Raw genomic sequence first — 22,306 nt, 5'->3', positions numbered from 1 at the left:
GATGTTAATACGTGTTAAAAAACAAGGAGATTGGTAAGGAACGGAAATAACCACCAACACTAGATGATAGCAATGGTTTGTTTAGGTGTTATAGGGTGGTTATCATTCTCAATCTCCTTAATTCAATCTTTTGCCATTTGGTGCTAAAGTTATTGGCTACATGTTTGACACTTTAAGTCTGCATTTAAATAATGACAAACAAACAAAACGTGAAAGCATGACATGGTTTGACCTAATTTGAGACTAGCGAATGATTACAATTGCATGATTTTATATTCAAATTATTGCTTTAACACTATAGTCAATTTTGTAGACCAACATTGTTTGAATTGAATATGCTTCTATTTCGACCACTCAAATTAGCTTTATGAGATTGAGTAGTTCATATTTTAGTGATATTCTTTTTCTTTTCTTTGTCCTTTTTAATTAATTTTTTTGGTTTAGTATATATTAGTATGCCCTTTTAATATGGAAGTTAAAGGAATTAATGCATTTGTATAAGAATTTTCAAGTTCTTAATATACTAGATTGTTATTTTTCATAGACTAGTGTCTACTTTCAAATCTAGCATTTGCATCATGTTTCTTTTTTAAATTTCTAATCTAGTATCTACATCGTCTTTAAATTTTTTAGTATCTACATCTTTCGTTTTCATTTTTATTCTTATATGTTATTTTTAGTCGTTGTTAGAAGTGAGATTGAATTCTTTCATATTATTTTTTCTTTCACCTAAGCTATACTGAATCTGAATTATTGTCTTGACTTTTTCCCTCGTCATATGTTTTCATATCTTTACTAGTATGTAGATGCTCTTAAATGTCACTGTCCTAATTACTCGTTTTTTTGATATTCTATTTTATCCATGTGGTAGTTCTTTTACTTTCCACTACGATTTTGGACTAGTAATGTGACTTAATACTCTTTATTCTCTTTCACAGATGACAAAACTCTAGCCTTGACTAATATGATCTCATAGAGTACTAATATTTTAATTTTAAAACTCTTTATGATTTCTAGTATGTAGATGCTCTTAAATGTCACTGTCCTAATTACTCGTTTTTTTGATATTCTATTTTATCCATGTGGTAGTTCTTTTACTTTCCACTACGATTTTGGACTAGTAATGTGACTTCATACTCTTTATTCTCTTTCACAGATGACAAAACTCTAGCCTTGACTAATATGATCTCATAGAGTACTAATATTTTAATTTTAAAACTCTTTATGATTTAAACAATTTTAATTTTTTTTTATTTCAATTTAAGTTTATTACTACTCCAAATTTCATAATTATAAAAAGAGAAAGTGTAGACTTATACTAGCTTACTAATGAATAATAGAATATAAGAAGCAAGATTGTGGAAACATGGCCTATTGTTGACAAATAGACATAAATAATATCTTATTTTTGAGTTGTAGAGTTAGGCTTATGGGCTCCACCCTAATATTAGGGTGTGGAATATGTTATATTATCTGTTCCCCTCTAACTCTCTTTGTAGATGCTCTCTTATAATTCATAGTCATGGAGAGTGATTGGCCAATGGTGTAAGTGGGTAGATAGGAAAAAGTGATAAAATTTCAAATTCTTAATGCACTATTATTTGGTTATATGTAGTGAGTGATAAATGTCAAATCTTTAATGTACTATTTGGGTAATAGGGGTGTATGATAAATGTCAAATTCTTAATGTAGTATTTTTTGATCTTACAAAAATTTAGGTTATGATGGGAAGATATTTGTTATGATGTGAATATCAAGTTAGTTTTTCTTTGTTTTATATATAGTGGATGTTTAAAGTTGACATTATTGAGAATTGAACATAGTGTAGGAATTACAAGCAACAATGAATGAATGATTCTGGGGTGATTTATATGTGAGAAGTACTAGATAGGTACAAATTTGCTAGTCCCACCACAATATTAGAGGATAACAACACACCTTTCAACAAATTTTGATTTTTTATCCCAATAGTTCACATTGCACTAACTAATAAAATTGAAGGACTAAAGTTTTTAAATATATATATATATATAATCAATGAATATATTATCTTATAAACCCATTGTATTCATAACAAGAGTGAGGCTTCTTAATAAAAACATTTTTTTCGGTAAATTCAGATTTTTATTATCTCATCACTTGACATTCTATGATGAAGTGACAAAACTAAAGGACTTGAAGTCTTCTCATTTTATTTCTTCAAATTTTGTACTTGACAAACTTAGTATCATATAAAATCACGAGAATTATAACGAGAGAAAGTCTTAGTGAGAAAACCACAAGATCTATAACAAGAGAAAGTCTTCAAAATAAAACTATTTAAACATTAGCGAGTCTTTGTAATAAAATCACGAGAACAATAGTTCATAATAAAACCACCTGAACCATAGTGAGAGTGAGAATTCAAAATAAAACCACTGGAACCATAGCGAGAGCAAGTCTGCATAATAAAACCATCAAATCATTATGAGTGTGAATCTTCATAATAAAACTATTAGAACTATGGCGAGAGCAAGGCTTTTTAAAAATACTACTAGAACAAGTGCAAGCGTGAATATTCATAATAAAACCACCAAAAGCATAACATGAGCAAGTCTTTATAATAAAACAACTAGAACCATAGCGAGAGTGAGTCTTCAAGGAAAGAATCACCAGAATCATAGCGAGAGCAAGTTAACATGTAATATATAATCACTAGAACCATAATGAGAGCAAATCTTCATATCAAAATCATTAGAATTGTAGTGAGATCAAGTCTTGTAATAAAATTGCAAGAGTCATAGGAAGAGTGAGTCTTCATAGGAAAATGATTATTAATACTTATGGACTGAACTTGATTGTCTATCCATGACGAGAATGTGAAGCTAACAAGAGGCTTGAATGCTTATGGTTCAACACTTGGGTGCTCTATCCATGACCAAAATGAAACCCAGACGAATCTAAGTAGAACCTTGAATGCCTATAGACTCAAACTTGATTGATCTCTGCATGAGTGAGATGAAGCTTTGGTGAAACTAAAGTAGAGGTTTGAGTGCTTATGGACTTGGACCTAGGTGATCTATCAATGACCAGAATGAAGCTTAAGATTTTAATGCTTATGGACCTAAACTTAGGTGGTCTATCCATGACAAAGACAAAACTTAGATGAAGTGAAGCAGAGGTTTGAACGCTTATGGATCCAAACATGGGTGATCTATCCATGGCTGAAATGAAGCTTAGGTGAAGCAAAGTGGATGTTTGAATAGTTATAAACTCAAACTTAGGCGATCTATTCATGACCACGATGAATCTTAGGTGAAACTAAGTAGACGAGTTGTGATAAAATGTGATATGAACCCAGAGGTAATCGACTCTACTCGAAATACATCAAGATTGTGAATCTGAACTCCTTGTGGATCACACCTTCTAACTAATATCCAAACCCAAAATGAAAAGGAGAGAGAAATCCCGCTCCCTCTTCCCTCCCCTTTAATTAAAACATGCGCGGGGTGTAGCCATCCATGACCATGAAGGAGCCTAGATGAAACAATGTAGATATTTGAATGTTTATGGACCCAAACTTGGGTGATCTGTCCATGACCACGATGAAGCTTAGGTGAATTTAAATAGTCGAATTTTGATAAAATGTCATACAAACCCAAAAGTAATCGACTACCGTACTTGAAATACATCAAGATTGTGAATCTGAACTCCTTGTGACCACACATTTTACATTCTGACTAATATCCAAATCCAATAAGAAAAAGCTTTTCCCATCTTCCCTCCCCTTCAACTAAAACATGGGTGAGGTGGGGTATGATGTAGCCATCCATGCATGAGAATGAGTGATACGTGGGAGGAGTATTGTGCGGAACAAGTGTTTCCCAAGGTCATGGCAGGGCTCTTGTTGGAAGTCCTACGTGTCTATCATCCAAAGAGAGGAAGAAGAAAAAAGGTAGGCCAACAAACAGATTCTTCGCTCCACTCTAGGTACGCCCCACTAAATGCCACGTCTTTTTTTTTTTTGGTTTGACTCAAACTCAGTCGAGGATCTCCCACCATTGTATTTATATCCAAATTCTCAGTTTCTTTCATCGCCACCGCCTCTTTACATTCCTTTGACCTCAAAAACCTTGGGTCGGACCCATCTCTCGACAAGCCTGAGGGCGTCTGTGTCTATGAAAATATTTCTTTCCCTCAAAGTTGGTGAGAAAGCCTGAAAGCCCTGATAATTTGCGTGAATTGATTTGACCCAGATCGACCGGATACGTATACCCAGTGTATATATATCCACCTGGGGGTTATTAATAGCGTAGCCATTCACATGATTCATACAATCTTCTACTTTCACGCTGTTCTTGTGAGCGGAACAAGAGGCGTTTGCTCTTGCTTTTCCCTGCGCTTCCCCTTTCGTTACTATATAGTATATATGTGGGGTGATGATTCACCACTCTTTGTGTCAAAAAACCGGCTTGATTGATTGAGATTCATCATCATATTTTGCTTTTCACTAGTCCTGTTTGTGCATTGGTTTCCGGTTATGTTATAAAAGCGGTTTGGGTGTTTTTTGTGTGGGTTTTGTGATTGGGATTGAGAATAGCGGGAGTAAATTTGCAGCCATGATGCCTCCTGAGGATCCTTATGATGGTAATCGGAGTGGGCCGGTTACAAGGACGGGTTCTCCTGCCAGGACCGCCATTAACAGACCTGCTATGGAGAGCAGCCATGTGAGGGACTTTGATCCGGAAAGAGAAGAGGGAGGAGGTGATCAGCATGTTTGTGTTGCTGAAACTGGTGTGGAGCTTGGGCATGTTGATAATGGTAATTTGGGTGGAGCTTGTAACAGTTCTCACCCGCTTCTGCACAGGCCTGTTCACCGTGTTACGCTTAAGGTTCAGTTCTTCTGTTGTCCTTTACTGTTTGTATTTATTCCCTTTATGAGCTGTTGGAGAATTTAAGAATAGGTTGTAACTGTATGTGACTGTAAATATTTCTGTTCGGGTTTAGGACGAGGCTTGGAAAGCTAGTTCTGGTAGGTTGTCGGAATGAGATATAAATATTTGTAGTTTGTTTATTTAGAAGAAAGCTGAAAAGTCGCCTGCTTTGGATTTGAAAGTTTTGTGACAAATGATTGTTTTTCGCTTAATGAAATGAAGAGTCTGGACTTTGTTTTCATGGCGGATGACTGTAAGTGTGTACTTGTTTTTTCTTGATTTTTAGCATAGTAACAGCGGCTAATGCTTTATACAGGAAATTTTGCAGCCTTCTTGCTAAATAACGTGTTACAGCCTCAAATATGAGACTCATTAGTTTGTCGGATCACAAAGTATGATCTCAAGTGTCTATTGTAGAGTTCAGAAGCAATTTCTTCGGTTTCTTAAACAATCTTTGAACTATATGTTCATTTTATTGATCTGAAACAATTTTTTTGATTTCCGAAACAATCTTTCACTATTTTCATTTTATTGATCTGAAACATTTTTTTTGATTGCAGAAACAATCTTTTAACTAAATTTTCATATTATTGATCTGAAATGTCATTTAATCTTATACACAGTTAATATCGAAAGCGATCTTCTAATTTGTTTGTCGTTGTACAAATCCTTTCTTCAACAAGTAGTTTAATTTATAATTCGCTGAAATCTATTTCCAGGTAGAAGTTAAAAAAGACACTTCTAGATTTTGACATTATTGATGTAAAGCGGTGCGGTGCAAGTGCGTCTTCCGTCGTTTTTTCTTCCATCGAGATCCTAGGAAAAGGAAACTCGCTTCTGATATTGAGAATTTATGAAAGCCTAAATTCTATATTTTCCGTAGTTTTTTGCAGACGAAAAATAATTTACATTAGCATAAGTGATGTAGTGGCAAAATCTGATAAATTACGGTAGCATAAGTGATGCACTGGCGAAATCTGACTTCATTAAAGGGTTAAAGATGATCTAGGTGGTACTGCTTACTGTTTAGTCTATTTTCATAGTGATAGCATAGATTGAGACCTGTTCAATATTCTAAATCTGCATCGTTTTAATTTTGAGTTCTGGAATTTGGTTGGCAGGATTTTTTATGTTGACGATGATGTCATTTTTAATGTATTTTTGGCAGTTTGAGGATGTGATTTACAAGGTAAAGCTGAACACACAAATAGGTTCATGTTCCAAGGCAAATAAGGAAAGGAGGCCAGTGGAGAAGACGATTCTGCATGGGCTCACTGGAACGGTACGCCCAGGCGAAATTCTGGCCATGTTGGGCCCATCCGGGAGCGGGAAAACTACGCTTCTGAGCGCTCTGGGTGGTCGTTTGGAAGGCAAAGTCTCGGGTTCGATTCTCTTCAACGGCCAGTCCTTTGGAAAATCCATGAAACGCAAGACAGGCTTCGTCACCCAGGTACGATTGATTATTTTGTGTCATCAATTGACCATTCCATTTGCCAAGTCAAAAAGTTCTTTAACTCTACCGTCTCCAAATCTGTAAAGAGACAAAATCCTTTACAAGTTTCAGGAGACAAAATGCCTTTAAAGTTTCTCAAGAGACAAAATCATAGCTATTTAAGATCTCAGTCGCAGGCGCTCAATATAAAAGCAAATCTTTATTGTCAACATGGCAATTCATCTCCCATCAACACAGTGCAATGCACTCAATTTCGAACAATGGAATAATTTTAGTCCATTTTCACCATCACTCATTGTTTTGAGTCAATTTCAAAACACCTATTCTCACAAAGCCTTCAGTGACTAATTTGGCCTTTACTGAATTCAAGCCTATCACGCCAATGTAGAACTCAAATCATTCTGTTCACCGGCTCTTCGAAATTTTGTGCGCCAATAAATAACCATCCAAATTTAGGTAGTAATATTGTTAGGTAGTTGAAATTGTTTAAATTCTGCTTGATAAAAGCAAAAGTTTTCTGACATTTTGCAAGATTTGAAGAACCACACTGCTATACTAAATTCTGAATAAAGAAATGGTCTTCGCTGTAACAGGACGACGTTTTGTACCCGCACTTAACTGTGAAAGAAACTCTGCTTTACGCGGCCCTGCTGAAGCTGCCAAAGGGCATGACAAAGCAGCACAAGAAAGAGCACGTAGACGCCATTATCGCTGAGCTAGGGTTAAGCAGGTGCAACAATACAATCATCGGGGGACCCCTTTTGAGGGGTGTGTCGGGAGGAGAAAGGAAAAGAGTGAGCATTGGCCATGAAATGCTGACAAATCCAAGCCTTTTACTGCTGGACGAGCCGACCTCTGGCCTCGATTCGACCACTGCTCAGAGAATTATAGTGACATTGCACAGCCTTGCTAAAGGCGGGAGGACTGTCATTACCACAATCCACCAGCCTTCCAGTAATGTTTATTACATGTTCAACAAAGTTATTTTACTGTCTGAGGGGAGCCCTATTTACTACGGAAAGGCTTCGGCCGCTATGGATTACTTCAAATCGATCGCACTATCGCCCCCTTTTCCCACAAACCCTGCCGATTTCATGCTTGATCTTGCTAACGGTTAGTTTTTCACAATAATTTTATACTTATCGCGAATTTATACTCTATATTTCATTACTAATATAAAGTTCTATGGCAGGAATTGTGCCTGATCCGAGGCGCGGCAATGCTTCGACGGAACTGCTGACAGAACAGCAGGCGAAAACTGAAACGGAGGATCAGAAGAACGTCAAGCAAAATCTTTCTGTTCAATATAAGAGGAACCTCTTGAGTCAAATAAAGGCAGAGCTGAATTCTCTGGATGACTGCAACAAGGGAGAAAAGCAGCGAAGTAAGTAAAATCTTTACACTTTCCAGTATATTATCCGGTAATAGACTGTAGTTATTTTGTCCTAAATGCATAGGTTACCAGATTTTCCTGCAAACGTTACGTCTTTAAACGAAAAAGGCCATAGCTGTCCACAATGTTCTCTGCACAGATTCCTGACGAGACAGTACAGAAAAGGATGTGTTAGAAAAATAAAAATGAAACAAAAATCCAGGATTTTGATAGACTGCTATATCTGTCCATTCAATCTCCAAATTGTACAAGTTAGGCTGCAAAAGAATTCCTCCCTTGCGTAATGGAAAGAAACAGCCGATACCTTGAAGTCTTGAGCATGAGGAATTTGGAAACTCATGACCATCCAATTTTTTTTTGGTTAAGGAAAAAGCGGCAGTCAGGAGAAAGCTGAGGCTAGCTTTTGTTTCAAAATGTCACTCTCTATTATTCTTTTCTTAAAAAATATTATTCTTTTCTTATTTTGATGGTACAGATTAATGGTCACAACTTTTGATTTGGAAATGATAAAAACACTATTATCCTCGTATCTATTCAAACAACTTTATCAATAGATCTCCACTACTTTAAAAGGACATTTATTTAAAATATTATAATTTTAGTGGGATCACATTCATATGTTTCCTAAATATATTGACTTATATATATATTTTTTTATTCTATGTCAGTAATAATTATCAATAAAAGACTTAAAGAAAGTAAATAATAATTACACAGAGATCCACTTTGTCAAAATATTTGTGAGCTTGTACTAATTAGGAAGCGAAACAATTTTTAGCTTTTTGCTTGCATTGTCTAAGAAGTCAATTTAGGAGGACGGGGAAAATGATTAAAAAAAAAAGTACAAAGGTATGTGTTATTTTCATTATTATCTCCTGAATAAGAAATGCATGTTAAAAAATGTTATGTGTCAATTAGATATTTTAATTACCTTAGAAAAGCTAACACATAATTATCTTCTAAATAAATGGCATTTAAATAAGTAAAATTAGAAATCTATTATCATTAACATATAAATAGTTTAGTTTTGAAGTGGGTATGGACAAAATTGAGCGTGTCTTCATCTTGATCACAGTAGACCTTCCCACTGAGAGATCAGATATGTAGATTTTTTTATGTTGACTATTGAACTGAGCAGATTATTCTTTCAAGGATGATTTCAGCCCTCTTTATTGCTTATCTAAATTTGTGGGTCATCCTGTGAAGGATCGAAAAGCGAGAAGAACGAGTGGGAGACAAGCTGGTGGGAGCAGTTCTGCGTACTCCTGAAGAGAAGCTTAAAGGAAAGACGACACGAGTCCTTCAGTGGGCTCAGAATTTTTCAAGTCTTGGCAGTCTCAATCCTTTCAGGCCTGCTATGGTGGCAGAGCAAAGCTTCGGAAATCCAAGACCAGGTTAAAACTACAACGAAATCCTTACTTTCGAGATTCTTCCCACATAAACCAAAGTGAAATCAAACAGTTTCATATCTCTGACAACGTGTTTTTATTGTTTCTGTTTTCACAGGTGGGTCTGCTGTTTTTCTTCTCAATCTTCTGGGGTTTCTTCCCTCTTTTCAACGCCATATTTACATTCCCACAGGAGAAATCAATGTTAATTAAAGAACGATCCTCTGCAATGTACAGACTGTCCTCCTACTTTTGTGCAAGAACAGTGGGAGATCTGCCAATGGAGCTCATACTGCCCACGGTCTATGTGACCATAACATATTGGATGGGGGGGCTCAAACATGAATTCAGCACCTTTATTTTCACACTTCTAATCATCCTCTACAATGTTCTGGTCTCCCAAGGCCTTGGCCTTGCCATGGGTGCCGCACTCATGGATGTAAAGCAAGCAACAACACTTTCCTCCGTAACCATGCTTACATTTCTTCTTGCTGGAGGCTACTACATACACAATATTCCTCCCTTCATAGCCTGGATAAAATACCTCTCTTTTAGCTATTACTGCTATAAGCTCCTCATAGGTGTTCAGTACGACAAAAGCCAAACATATGAGTGCTTTAATGGCAGGAGTTGCAGTGTGGCTGAGTATCCTGCAATAAAGGCCGTGGGGCTAGGCGGCGATGTGGTGGACTTTGTTGCCCTTGCCATTATGCTTGTGGGATATCGCTTGCTAGCCTATGCAGCTTTGAGAAGAGTAAAACCCATTTCATCCAGAAGCTCTGCCTAATACTTCAAGTAAAAAAAGCCTAAATATTGTTGTCTTGGATTGGTTTTGTAACTAAAAAATCAACAGGACTCGTTAAACCACTTTAAAGTACTTTTAGGCGATTGGCTTACTCCATGTCGTTTTGTTATGAACCCACTTCTTTTTCAGGCCTTACAAACAATTACATCTTAAAACATGCATACTACTATTTTCTATTGTCCCACCAACAGTATTCATACTTCCAGGTGCTTCCATTTTTAGGACTTTCTTCTGTAAATTATCATGTAAGGAAAATTAATCGGAAGAAAAATTATGAAAACTGTAAGACCTACAAGTAAGTTGTAGGACCAGTGCCACAATATTTCTATATTCTATTTTGAAAAGTGGAGAGGGCCCAGTAACTACAAAGTCATAATTATACTTTTTCATTGGCGAGATCTCAAAGTTCTCATTGTCACGCCATCAATTATTGATAATAATAGAGGAAGTTTTCATACCTTTTAAGAAAGCAAATCGATTTCAAGCATGGATTAAGCATCATTTGAGCTTATTGGACTATTGTGTATGCTTTATAAAAATCTTGAAGTTGGTCAGAAGGCATATAATGAGTGTAGTATAATTCAACCAGTTTTAATATTCCATGGCATTTATAAACTTACGCATATCTATTGTTGATGCCATCCTGAATCGTCGATTTCAAAGAAAAAGCTTATTAGTTTCTTTTCTTTTCCAAACGTACTCGTTGTAAAAGAGTTGGGAATTGTAAAGGAATAAAATGACTTGGGCCAGTAGGCTTTTACTAATTTATGAGCATGTTTGTACCTAAAAGCAATATCACAGTTGTAATATAGAGCACAGAAATATGGAACAGATGGGTCATTTACGAAAGTGGTCAGCTTTTTAGATGATCCCTCAAATGTGAGAATGGTGGGGTAGTATAAAGCCCATTTGTGAAAATGGATCAGCTTTTCCATATGCCAGGGAACCAATTCATCCTTTATCATGCATCTCAAGATAACAAATCATACTCAAAAGGCATCTTCTCTCCTTTTCTAGAGATTGCTCCAATGGTGGCTATAATGACAGAGACTGACAAAGCTTTTTAACTATTCATTTTTAGAAATTGCTTTACTTTCCATGTCTCTTTCAATGAACTGAACATCCAGCTCTATCTGTATGCTGATCTCTTTTCAGATTGCCTTACCATTGAGTTTGGGTGGAGTCCCACATTTGTTGCCTAGCTAAGAGTAGAAAGCGGATAAGTTTTCTTTTTAATTCAATGATATACATAGTTTATGAAAAGGAAATGGATGGGTAAGGTTGTCACTTCCCAAACTTCTTTTAAACCACAATGGGTAGGTTGTTTCTATGTTTCCATAGAAATAGAAAAGTTAAATCATTCCCATTATAATTGATCAGATAAAACAATACATTCTTCCGTTTTTACACAAATAGTAGACTAATATAATTAAGTTTTTTTCTTTTAAAGATGAAAAAGAAAGAATTGAGAAGAAAACCTTCGGTTGTATCTACTAATGCAAAGACCTAAAGCACTATTACAATAAAACTACAATATGCCACATCTTGGTACAATACAAATATGCCATCAAACACAGAATCTAAAAAGCACCCACAAATTTAATTCAAAATAATTTCCCAATACATTTTATCAATTTTTTGAATAGTCCCAATGAGAAGAAACAAAATTTTGAGTTGAAGAGGCATCCTTCAAGGATCAAATAGATATTCTTCTAAGAAATGTTGATGTGTGTTACCATCAACTGCAAATGAAGAGTCTTGTGATGAAACTACAACTTGCAAAGGTGGAATAAACAAAATACTATCACCCACACATCGATCACAATGTTTAGATTGCAAGGAAACAATCGAGAGTTGGAGAGGTCACAAAAGAGTCCACTAAGTTAATGGATTTGAAAAACTTTGCACTAATTTCATAAATGTTACCACCTTGCACAACATTCCTAACAATAACAATCACCTCTAGGTAAAAAAATTAACCATAACAGATTGAAAGTCCATAATTCTATCTATAGGAAAGAAACCATGATCTAACCAATGAAATTGTAAGAGAAACCTTCAAACATCTTCATCATATATGTTAGAATCGAGAAATTCAATATATAGGTTCATCACAAAGTCCACATTCAAAATAAGATCCATCAATATAGTTACAAATTGGGAAGCTACTTTTGTAGATAAAGAAGAAGAATGGTAAGAGAGCCAATCTAACCAGGTACCACAGTGCGAGCAACTATCCTAAGTGTGCATGAGATAAATTTGATAAAGAGGATTTTTTAAAGTACTATACTCACAATTTCTAATTTCCTGCTCCAACCATGGCAACTAGATTCCGTACTCCATAATGTTGTAATGCATACTAAAAAGAACTAAGAAAAGGAAGAATAAACACTAGAGGAAATAAAATAAACACACTAGACCAATAGAAGCCAATAAGAGAAGCCATGAACTTTCAAGAGAGATAGTTGTTGGTGTAAAAGTTTGATCAATTTTTCATTGATGTAACTTGTAATAGCACTTGTGTATGTTTTCCAAGTTTCTATACGAATGAATATATATGTGATATGAAGAGGCATGTCTCTTTAATATATTAACTTACATTAGTTATAGTTATAACATAAGAAATACTCTCTCTCTCTCTCTCTCTCTCTCTCTCTCTCTCTCTCTCTCTCTCTCTCTCTCTATATATATATATATATATATATATATATATATATATATATATATAGGCAGGCACTCTTAATATAAGTTAATTATTCCATATATAATATTTCTCATATATTATTTATATATCTCATATATATAATATAATTTATCTAACATAATTATAACATTAACACTCCCTCTTAATGAAGAAGGATAAAACACATAGATATTACACCATAGGTAATATTTCAAAAATAATACATATAAAAAATCTTTGATTAGAAGATATCCAATATATGATATCCTATAAGTATTGGCCTATCAGAATATCAACACATGATATTCACCAATTACTATTTGATATCATATTAGGTAACATAAGCATTGGGCTAACGAAACATCAATCAAATGATATTCACCAAGTACTCCAAGTAATGACCTATTAGAATATCAAGGCAAGATATTCACCAAGTACCTAAAATATATCTATACAAACAACTTGTAGATAATCATATTAATGACATCTAACACTTATTTGTTGATTTATAAGATAAAGCCTTTCATGATTTGTTTCAACATTTAGACAAAATGTATATCATGATACAAGTTACTGTAAGGTCATCACCTTTTAATAACTTCTCCAAATACAAGTGATGATCATTTGGAAGTTGTCAGTTCCTCATGATGTACATAGGGGGAAGGCCCATACACACATGACATCAAAAGTTCACATGAAGTCACCATTGATACTATCATGTGGTGTTGTCATGGCATCCACCATGGATCATATCAAAAAATAAGGTTTTCCATTCAAACTTATCTCTCATAGATAAGAATGTATTACAAGGGATTGCACTTGGAACTTCTTCTATCAACCACGTGTAGGGGATCTATATATCAAATTCACCAAAGTGTCAACCACATGTAGGGGATCTATCTATCAAATTCACCAAAGTGTCAAACTTGGCGCAAATGCACCTCGGAGGATTTGAACCTTGGTGGATGGCATTATCTCCTCTTACCATCATGATTTTTTTTGACTAAAATGTTATATATAAATTACTCATTATTTCAAAAAATAGAATTGAGTCTACAATTTGAGTATGAGCGATAAGGATTGTTGCACTGACTAGTATGGCAGCTACTGCGATAATCACCACAATCATGTTGTCTCTGTGGAAATCATTCCATCGTATCAAAACCAAGGTGTGATATTTGAGAGCCTCTACCAACTTACTTTTCTCACATCCATGTATATATATGGACTATCAGGTACTACCATTAATATTACTCCCTATTTTGGAAATCTCTCTCTTATGCAATTTCTATTTTTATATGGAAATGGCCTTAGTGGGATGGTTCTGACTTCCCTTTGTTTGCTCACCCACCTACATGCCTTGATCTTTCACAAAAAAACTTGAACAGAAGCATACCATCATGCCTCGATAATCTATCCTTTTTAACTTCACGGTAACATCCCAAATTCCTTGGATAATCTCTCTCTACTCTAGCATTTGCAGATTCTAAAGAATCGGTCAAGTGGGACCATCCCTTCTTCATTTTTTTGGCTTTCCTTCCTCACTCTTCCTCACTTCCACCTTCTTTACTCAGCCTTTTCCTAGCACTAAATCATCACCAAATAATTTTAGAAACTTTCTTTCACAATTTGACTTGCTATGGAAATTATCTCCTACATATCAATTGATGAGCTTATGGGGCTTTCTAATGAATGGTTCATAAGGCACAACACTTGGTGAAGGTTTTGCGAATGGGGTTGCAGCTTTGGGTTTAACCATGGAGGAAACATTGTAGTTAAGTGCGCTCAAGCTGGAGTAGTACTGGGTTGGGTGACCTCTCGGGAAGTCTCGGTGCTTCACCCCTTTGAGCATCACCTAGATCTAATGAGTGCTAAGTGTTCAATTTATTATCATGAGAGATGGATTCATGTTGAATCACTGTTCATGAAACATGGGTCAATGAGTTTGACTCAAAATCACACAGTTAAAATCTTGATAGCAATATCACAATTTGACTTGCTATGGAAATTAGCTCCTACTTATCAATTGATGAGCTTAAGGGGATTTCTAATGAATGGTTCATAAGGCACAAAACTTGGTGAAGGTTTTGCAAATGGGATTGCAAGCTTTGGGTTTAACCTTGGAGGAAACTTCGTAGTTAAGCATGCTTAGGTTGGAGTAGTACTAGGATGGGTGACCTCCTAGGAAGTCTTGGTGCTTCACCCTTGTGAGAATCACCTAGATCCAATAATTGCTAAGTGTTCCATTTATTCTCATGAGAGATGGATTCATGTTGAATCACTACTCATGAAACATGGGTCAATGAGTTTGACTCAAAATCACATAGTTAAAATCCTAATAGCAATATCACAATTTGACTTACTGTGGGAATTACCTCCTACTTATCAATTGATGAGCTTAAGGGGGCTTTCTAATGAATGGTTCATAAGGCACAACACTTGGTGAAGGTTTTGCAAATGGGGTTGCAAGATTTGGGTTTAACCATGGAGGAAACTCTGTAGCTAAGCGCGCTTAGGCTAGAGTAGTACTAGGATGGGTGACATTCCGGGAAGTCCTAGTGCTTCACCCCTGTGAGCATCACCTAGATCCAATGAGTGCTAAGTGTTCCATTTATTCTCATGAGAGATGGATTCATGTTGAATCACTACTCATAAAACATGGGTCAATGAGTTTGACTCAAAATCACACAGTTAAAATCTTGATAGCAATATCACAATTTGACTTGCTGTGGGAATTATCTCCTACTTATCAATTGATGAGCTTAAGGGGCTTTCTAATGAATGGTTCATAAGGCACAACACTTGGTGAAGGTTTTGCAAATGGGGTTGCAAGCTTTGGGTTTAACCATGGAGGAAACTCTGTAGTTAAGTGTGCTTAGGCTGGAGCAGTACTAGGATGGTGACCTCCCAAGAAGTCCTGATGCTTCACCCCTATGAGCATCACCTAGATCTAATGAGTGCTAAGTGTTCCATTTATTCTCATGAGAGATGGATTCATGTTGAATCACTACTCATGAAACATGGGTCAATGAGTTTGACTCAAAATCGCATAGTTAAAATCCTGATAGCAATATCATAGTTATGGTAGTTTTAAGTTGCCTAGAGACCTCCTAAGAGCACTTCAAAGTTAGATTTGAGACACTAAATGACCTCTTAAGGGCCTAGAAAATGGGGGACGAGAAAAGCTCCTCCATAGGGCTATAGAGTGCTTAGAGAGCTTTCCAGAAATATAAATGGTTTGTTGATCAGAGTCCTAGATCAAAATTTATGCCTCCTAGAAGTTGGACTACCATTTCTAGATTCTTCTAATTTTACACTAACTTTTGATGTGTTTTTTAGAACCTTTTATTTTGGCAATGGATGCCAAATGACATATTCTAAAATATATTCCTAACCCTAAACCTAATTTGGGTTACTTAAGGACATTGTAAGCCCATAGGGCACATCTTTGGGTCTATTTTCCTTGTACTGAATGTAATAGTAGATCACTTTTGATAATAATATTCCCATTTTCCTATTATGTTCATTTTGTCTTGGGTTGTGTCCTCATCAAGTGGTATTGGAGCAGTTTTTCCTGAGTGTGTAGATAGAGCACCAATTGTGAGACAGTTTGCACTAGGACTGTGTGGTTGTTGGTTTTGATACAAGAAGATGCCTCCACGAAGGGAGCGTGGTGGAAGGGCTAGAGTTGTTACTCCTAAGGTTAAAGCCCTCTAGAGACAAATCCAAGCAATGTAAGAGGATATCCGTAGAGGGATGAATGTTGTCATAGGCAACGAAAGTGAGGAAGAAAATGAAGAAAGAAATATTGAGCAGGAAGGGGAAGGAGATGGAGAAGTCCTAAACCAGGTAGAGGAGAAGCTTTTTATGGCCATTGCCAAGCTTGGAAAAAGACCTATTAGCATGTTTTCGAGAAATCTAAACTCAGATGAGTTGATCGACTGGATCAATAAGCTAGAGGAATATTTTGAGTATGAAGATATTGGGGACCCTGATAGGGTTAAGTTTGTGAAGGCCAAAATGAAAGGCCATGCCAAAATCTGGTGGCAAGAGATTCAGCTGGAAAGAAATAGAAGAGGAAAGGAGAAAATCACAAGATGGGATCGCATGGTGACAAACTAAAGAAGTAGTTCATTCCTATTAATTATGAGCTTGATTTTTTCAAGAAGATGTAAAGGTTAAAGCAAGTAGGAAAATTTGTCCAGGAATACATAGAGGAATTTTACCGAGTCCTTATTAGGGAAGGGCATGTAGAAGAAAACAAGGAGAAGGTTGCATGTTACCTTAGTGGGTTAAGACCTAGCATTCAAGAGGAGTTAAGTCTGGTTAGAATGACTAGCATTGAAGATGCATACTAGTTTGGCTTGCAAGTTGAGGAGAAGCTAAAAAAAAATTTTGATGGAAGGAAAAGAGGGCATAGTCAAGGAGGAAGGGGCAATGGCAGGTGATTTGGAGGTCAAAATAAGAACCAGAAGAAAAATGAAGATGTGGGTACTTGCCAAAACCAGAGGAATGAGGGTTTCAATTGCTCCCATGATCAAAACTTTGGAGATTAGAGAGGAAGAGGTAGAGGACGTGGACAAGGTTCATTAAGAGGAGGCTTCTGTGGCACCTATTTTCATTGCAATGAAGAAGGTCATTGTGCCTTTGAATGCCCTCAATGCCAAGGAAGGATAGATAGGAGAGCTGATGGTCAAGAAAGGCTTGCTCATGTGGATGATGATGCATAGTCATCACATTCGAAGGATGCAAAAAGAGGAGAGGTTCTAGTTAATGAAAGGGTCTTACTGAGCATTGAGATTGAACCTAGACAAAGGAAGAGTTCATTTTGTACCAACTGCAAGTGCGAGGGTAAATGTTGTGACATAATTGTTGATGATGGAAGCACTAACAACTTGGTGTCAGAGGAGATGGTCTCAAAGCTAAGGTTCAAGAGGGAGAAACACCCCCAACCCTATCAGATTGCTTGGGTGCAGGATGATCATAAGGTCCTAGTTAGTGAGCAATGTTTGGTAATGTTCAAGATTGGGAGTTACCATGACGAAACTCTTTATGACATCATTCCAATGGATGTCTACCATTTATTGTTGGGAAGGCCATGACAATTTGATAGGCATGTTATACATGATGGTCATGCAAATACATACTCTCTAAAATAGTATGGAGCTCGCCTCAAATTGAAGCCCTTGATAAAGGAGGGTGAAAAGGTATGCAATAGTGCTAGGGTATGTCTTGTTGCTGGAAGAAAATTTTTGGATGGTGTGAAACATCCGCATATGTGTTATGCTTTAATTCCTAGAAAAAATAAGGAAGGTAGTAGTGAAGTTCCACTTGAAGTTTAAGGTCTATTAAGTGAGTATGGAGATGTCATCTTTGATGATGTTTCAAAAGGGTTGTAGCCAGTAAGGAAAATCAGTCATCAAATAGATTTAGTCCCTAGAGCTAGTTTTTCTATCAAGGTTGTTCATAGGATGACTCCTACTTAGACTAAGGAGCTAAATAGACAAGTTTAGTAGTTTTTGAGGAAAGGTTTGATTCGAGAGAGCCTAAGTCCATGTGCAGTACCTATAGTGTTGGCACTAAAGAAGGATGGAGAGTGGAGAATTTGTATAGACTCTTGGGCTATAAATAGAACAACCATCAAGTATCGGTTTCCTTTCCAAGAATGGATGATCTTATGGACTATTTGAGTGGAGCTCAATACTTCACAAAGATATATCTCAAGAGTGGCTATTGCCAAATATAGATATGAGAGGGAGATGAGTGGAAGACTGCATTCAAGACCAAGGAGGGTCTATATGAGTGGTTGGTCATGCCCTTTGGACTGACCAATGCGCCAAGCACCTTCATGCAACTTATGAATGAGGTACAAAAGAAAATTTTGAGAAAATTAGTTATTGTCTATCTGGATGATATTTTGACTTTTAGTAAATCTTTGGATAAAAATTTATTGCACATTTGTAGTATCCTTGAAAGGTTGAGGGAAGAGAAATTATTGATTAATTTGAAGAAATATAGCTTTGTAAAAAGGGAGTTAGTCTATTTGGGGTTTGTTGTATCAGTTGATGGTCTCAAAATGGACCTAGAGAAGGTGAAGGTCATCTTGGAATGCCCTACTCCAAGGTTTTCCATTGAGGTTAGGTCAATTCCATGGTCTAGCTAGTTTTTACAGGAAGTTCATTAGGAATTTTAGTAGTATATGTGCACCCCTAATTGAAACAATGAGGGGGAATAGAAAAGAGTTCAAGTGGACTATAGGAGCTACAAGGAGTTTTGAATCGATGAAGAAGAAGGTGACAGAGCAACCTGTGTTGGCACTTGTTGATATCAACAAAGTGTTCCAAGTGGATTGCTATGCTAGTGGTAGTACTATTGGGGCTATATTGAGCCAAGAAGGTAAACCTATTACCTATTTTAGTGAAAACTTGAATGATGCAAAGAAGAAGTATTTTGTTTATGATAAGGAGTTCCATGTAATAGTTCAGGCCTTAAACAAATGGAAGCATTATTTGTTGTCGAAAGAATTTGTCTTGTATACTAATCACTAGGCATTGCAGTACCTAAATAGCCAAGGTAAATTGAATCAGAGACATTTGAAATGTGTAGATTTCATGCAAAGCTATACATTTGTATTGAAACATAGAAGTAGAAGCTCTAATAGGGTTGTAGATGCATTAAGTAGGAGACAATTATTGTTCATAGTAATGCAGGTTGAAGTGGTTGGGTTTGATGAACTTAAGAATATGTTCCCTGAGGATCTTGACTTTGTAGAGGCTTGGAAAGCTTGTAAAGAACCTGTTACTCTAGATAGGACCAGGTGGCTAGATTACATGATTCAAGATGGTATGTTGTTCAAGGGAAGTCAATTGTGTATTCCAAGGAGTTCCATAAGGGAAAACTTGATCAAAAAGAAGCACAAGGAGGGATGGTAGGACACTTTGGTCGAGATAAGACCATTGCCATTACTAGAGAACATTATTTTTGGCCTCAATTGTCATAAGCTATGAAAAATTTTGTGTAGAGTTGTCAAGTATGTCAAACAGCCAAAGGATTTAGTCACAATATTGGACTCTATCAATCATTGCCTATTCCATCGAAGCCTTGGGAGGACATAAGTATGGATTTTGTTCTTGGATTGCCAAGGACACAAAGGGGTAATGAATCAGTATTTGTGATGGTTGATCAGTTCTCCAAGATGGCACATTTCATTCCATACCACAAGACTCATGATGCAGTACATATTGTAGATTTTTTTTTTAGAGAGGTGGTGAGGCTACATGGTCTCCCAAAAAGTATTGTTTTTGATAGAGATACTAAATTTGTGGGGTATTTCTAGAGAACTTTGTGGAAGAAGTTGAAGATAGAACTGGAGTTTAGTTTTGCACATCATCCACAGACTGATGGACAAACAGAAGTAGTAAATAGAATTCTAGGCAATTTTTTGAGGTGTTTAGTAGGAGATAAGCCCAAGGGATGGGATTTGATTCTACCACAAGTAGAATTTACTTACAATAATTTTGTGAATAGGAGTACTAGTAGATCACCATTCCAAATTGTGTTTGGGAGTAGTTCAAGGACTACACCAGAGCTAAGGAAGATGGAGCAAGGGGAGAGGACAAGTGCTGAGGTAGAAGACTTTGTTGAACATATCAAGAACCTAAATGAGGAGGTGTGAGCACAGATTACCAAGATGAACCTATATTATAAGACTAGTGCAGATCAAAAGAGGAGATATAAGGAGTTCCAAGTTGGGGATCTGGTTATGGTATACTTGAGGAAGGAACGATTTCCAATGGGTATCTAGAATAAGCTAAAGATGAAGAAATTTGGCACCTACAAAATTTTGAAGAAAGATGATTCAGGAGATGCATATGAGGTGGAGTTGCCAGATGGTATTCACATTTCTCCTATTTTCAATATTGCAGACTTAATAGAATATCATGATGATGGTGCAGATGTAGAGTTGATGCTGGAACCTTGTCCAATTTCTACTTCTAAGAAGGAAGAGATAGAAGAAATTTTGGATAGTCATGTGGGACAGAGTACCAGAGATAGGCAGCATGAAGAATACCTGGTGAAGTGAAAAGGATGACCATTAGAAGATTCAACTTGGATATTCGCAATGGAGGTTTCCCATTTGGGGTTTTCTCTACTAGCTATAAAGTGACAAGGTCACTTTTTAATCTACCCTGGGTGTCTAATGCAGGAGCATCCAGTAGTGTAAGGCCAATGCTATATCACCCAAAAATATGCTTAGTGTTAGGTTTTGTTTAATGTGTTTTCATTTTTGGATACCCATTTGGGTCAAATAGAGATTCCAACTATCATAGCTCCACTATTGGTTTTCTGGGTTAGAGTTTTTGAGCACCGTGGGATACGTGCCAATGTAAAAAATAGGTTATTTTATAATTGATCCATAATTATAATGAGTTAGAGGGTTTAAGTTGGAGGAATGATTATAATTGTAATTTAAAGCACTTCAAAAAAAGAATCAGGTCAAAAGGCTTTATGGTTTGAAAGTTATGGTAGTTTTAAGTTGCCTAAAGACCTCCTAAGAGCACTTTAAAGTCAAATTTGAGGCACTAAATAACCTCGGGCCCAAAAAATGGGGAAAGAAAAAGCTCGTCCATAGGTCTACAGAATGCTTGGAGAGCTTTTTTAAAATGTAAATAATTTGTCAATCAGAGTCCCAAATCAAAAGTTATGCCTCCTGCAAGTTGGACTACCATTTTTGAATTCTTCTTATTTTACACCTACTTCTGATGTGTTTTCTAGAACCTTCTATTTTGGAAGTGGATGCCAAATGGCATATTCTAAAATGTATTCCAAACCCTAAACATAATTTGGGTTACTTAAGGACATTGCTGGCATTGAAAAGGCAGTCTTTGGTGGAGGTCAGGGGAAGGTACTGGAGGAGGGTTTTTCTCTAGGATCAGACAACATTGTAAGCTCATAGGGAAGATCTTTGGTTCTATTTTCCTTGTACTAAATGTAATAGCAAATCAATTCTAACAATAATAATCCCCTTTTCCTATTGTGTTCATTTTGTCTTGGGTTGTGCTCCCATCAGACACTAAGATCACATTGTGAAAAAACCCTCATATCCAAACACCTACAACTTCAAAACTATTAGGAATTTTAAAAATTATGTAAACTAATGACTTTTAACATTTTTTTCCTAGTTTCTATTTTTTTTAATAAATAAAATTAATTGGTATCAAATTTTTCTTCTCCTCAAAAAGTGGCTTTTATTAAAAATCAACATTTTTAAAGAGCGTCAGTCACTTGGATGGGCATAAATTTTTTTTTAGAATGATAATAATGTAATTCTTTTGAGGTTAGTTTTGTAACATGAATATGTAGTGGATCTAATTGGATTTATTCATTTTGGTTGAATACTTTATAGTTTATTAAGTTTTAAAAAGACATCAATTGTATTTTAGACATAGGTTCACTTGGATCACTCTAACTTGATCCTAATATATAAAAAATTATTTTTTATTTCTCTTCAATAAAAAGCTAACAAAAATAGTTGTTCACTTCATATTTTTTCAAAAATTTTCCCTTTTAAATCTATTTTTCCCGAAACAATGAAAAGAGGCTAAACAACCTATATTTAGTTAAATTAATATTTAAAGGTCCTAATTTTAATTCATTATATATTAAAACTA

At 36.0% G+C, this 22,306-nt stretch overlaps 1 protein-coding gene across 1 annotated transcript; it reads left to right on the top strand.

Moving 5' to 3' along the window:
* Positions 1-4,074: 4,074 nt before the first annotated feature.
* On the top strand, positions 4,075-10,426 carry LOC149551262 (ABC transporter G family member 14-like). The gene is made up of 6 exons (XM_089786823.1): positions 4,075-4,871; positions 6,082-6,363; positions 6,960-7,479; positions 7,559-7,750; positions 8,966-9,153; positions 9,266-10,426. The coding sequence occupies exons 1-6, from the start codon at positions 4,599-4,601 to the stop codon at positions 9,932-9,934; spliced, it is 2,124 nt and encodes a 707-aa protein (XP_089642949.1). The 5' UTR covers positions 4,075-4,598; the 3' UTR covers positions 9,935-10,426.
* The last annotated feature ends 11,880 nt before the right edge of the window (positions 10,427-22,306 follow it).

This window comes from Cupressus sempervirens, chromosome 6 (genome assembly GCF_028749045.1).
Source record: "Cupressus sempervirens isolate cs-2001-9-10 chromosome 6, ASM2874904v1, whole genome shotgun sequence".
NCBI lineage: Eukaryota > Viridiplantae > Streptophyta > Pinopsida > Cupressales > Cupressaceae > Cupressus > Cupressus sempervirens.
Note: the sequence above shows the minus strand (reverse complement) of the source record. Positions and strands in the feature narration are given on the sequence as shown.

Excerpts from the sequence above, each read along its gene's own strand:
- LOC149551262 (XM_089786823.1), top strand. The coding sequence starts at position 4,599 with ATGATGCCTCCTGAGGATCCTTATGATGGTAATCGGAGTGGGCCGGTT. Across the intron at positions 7,751-8,965 it reads CAAGGGAGAAAAGCAGCGAA|GATCGAAAAGCGAGAAGAAC; the intron begins GTAAGTAAAATC and ends CATCCTGTGAAG. Across the intron at positions 9,154-9,265 it reads CTTCGGAAATCCAAGACCAG|GTGGGTCTGCTGTTTTTCTT; the intron begins GTTAAAACTACA and ends CTGTTTTCACAG.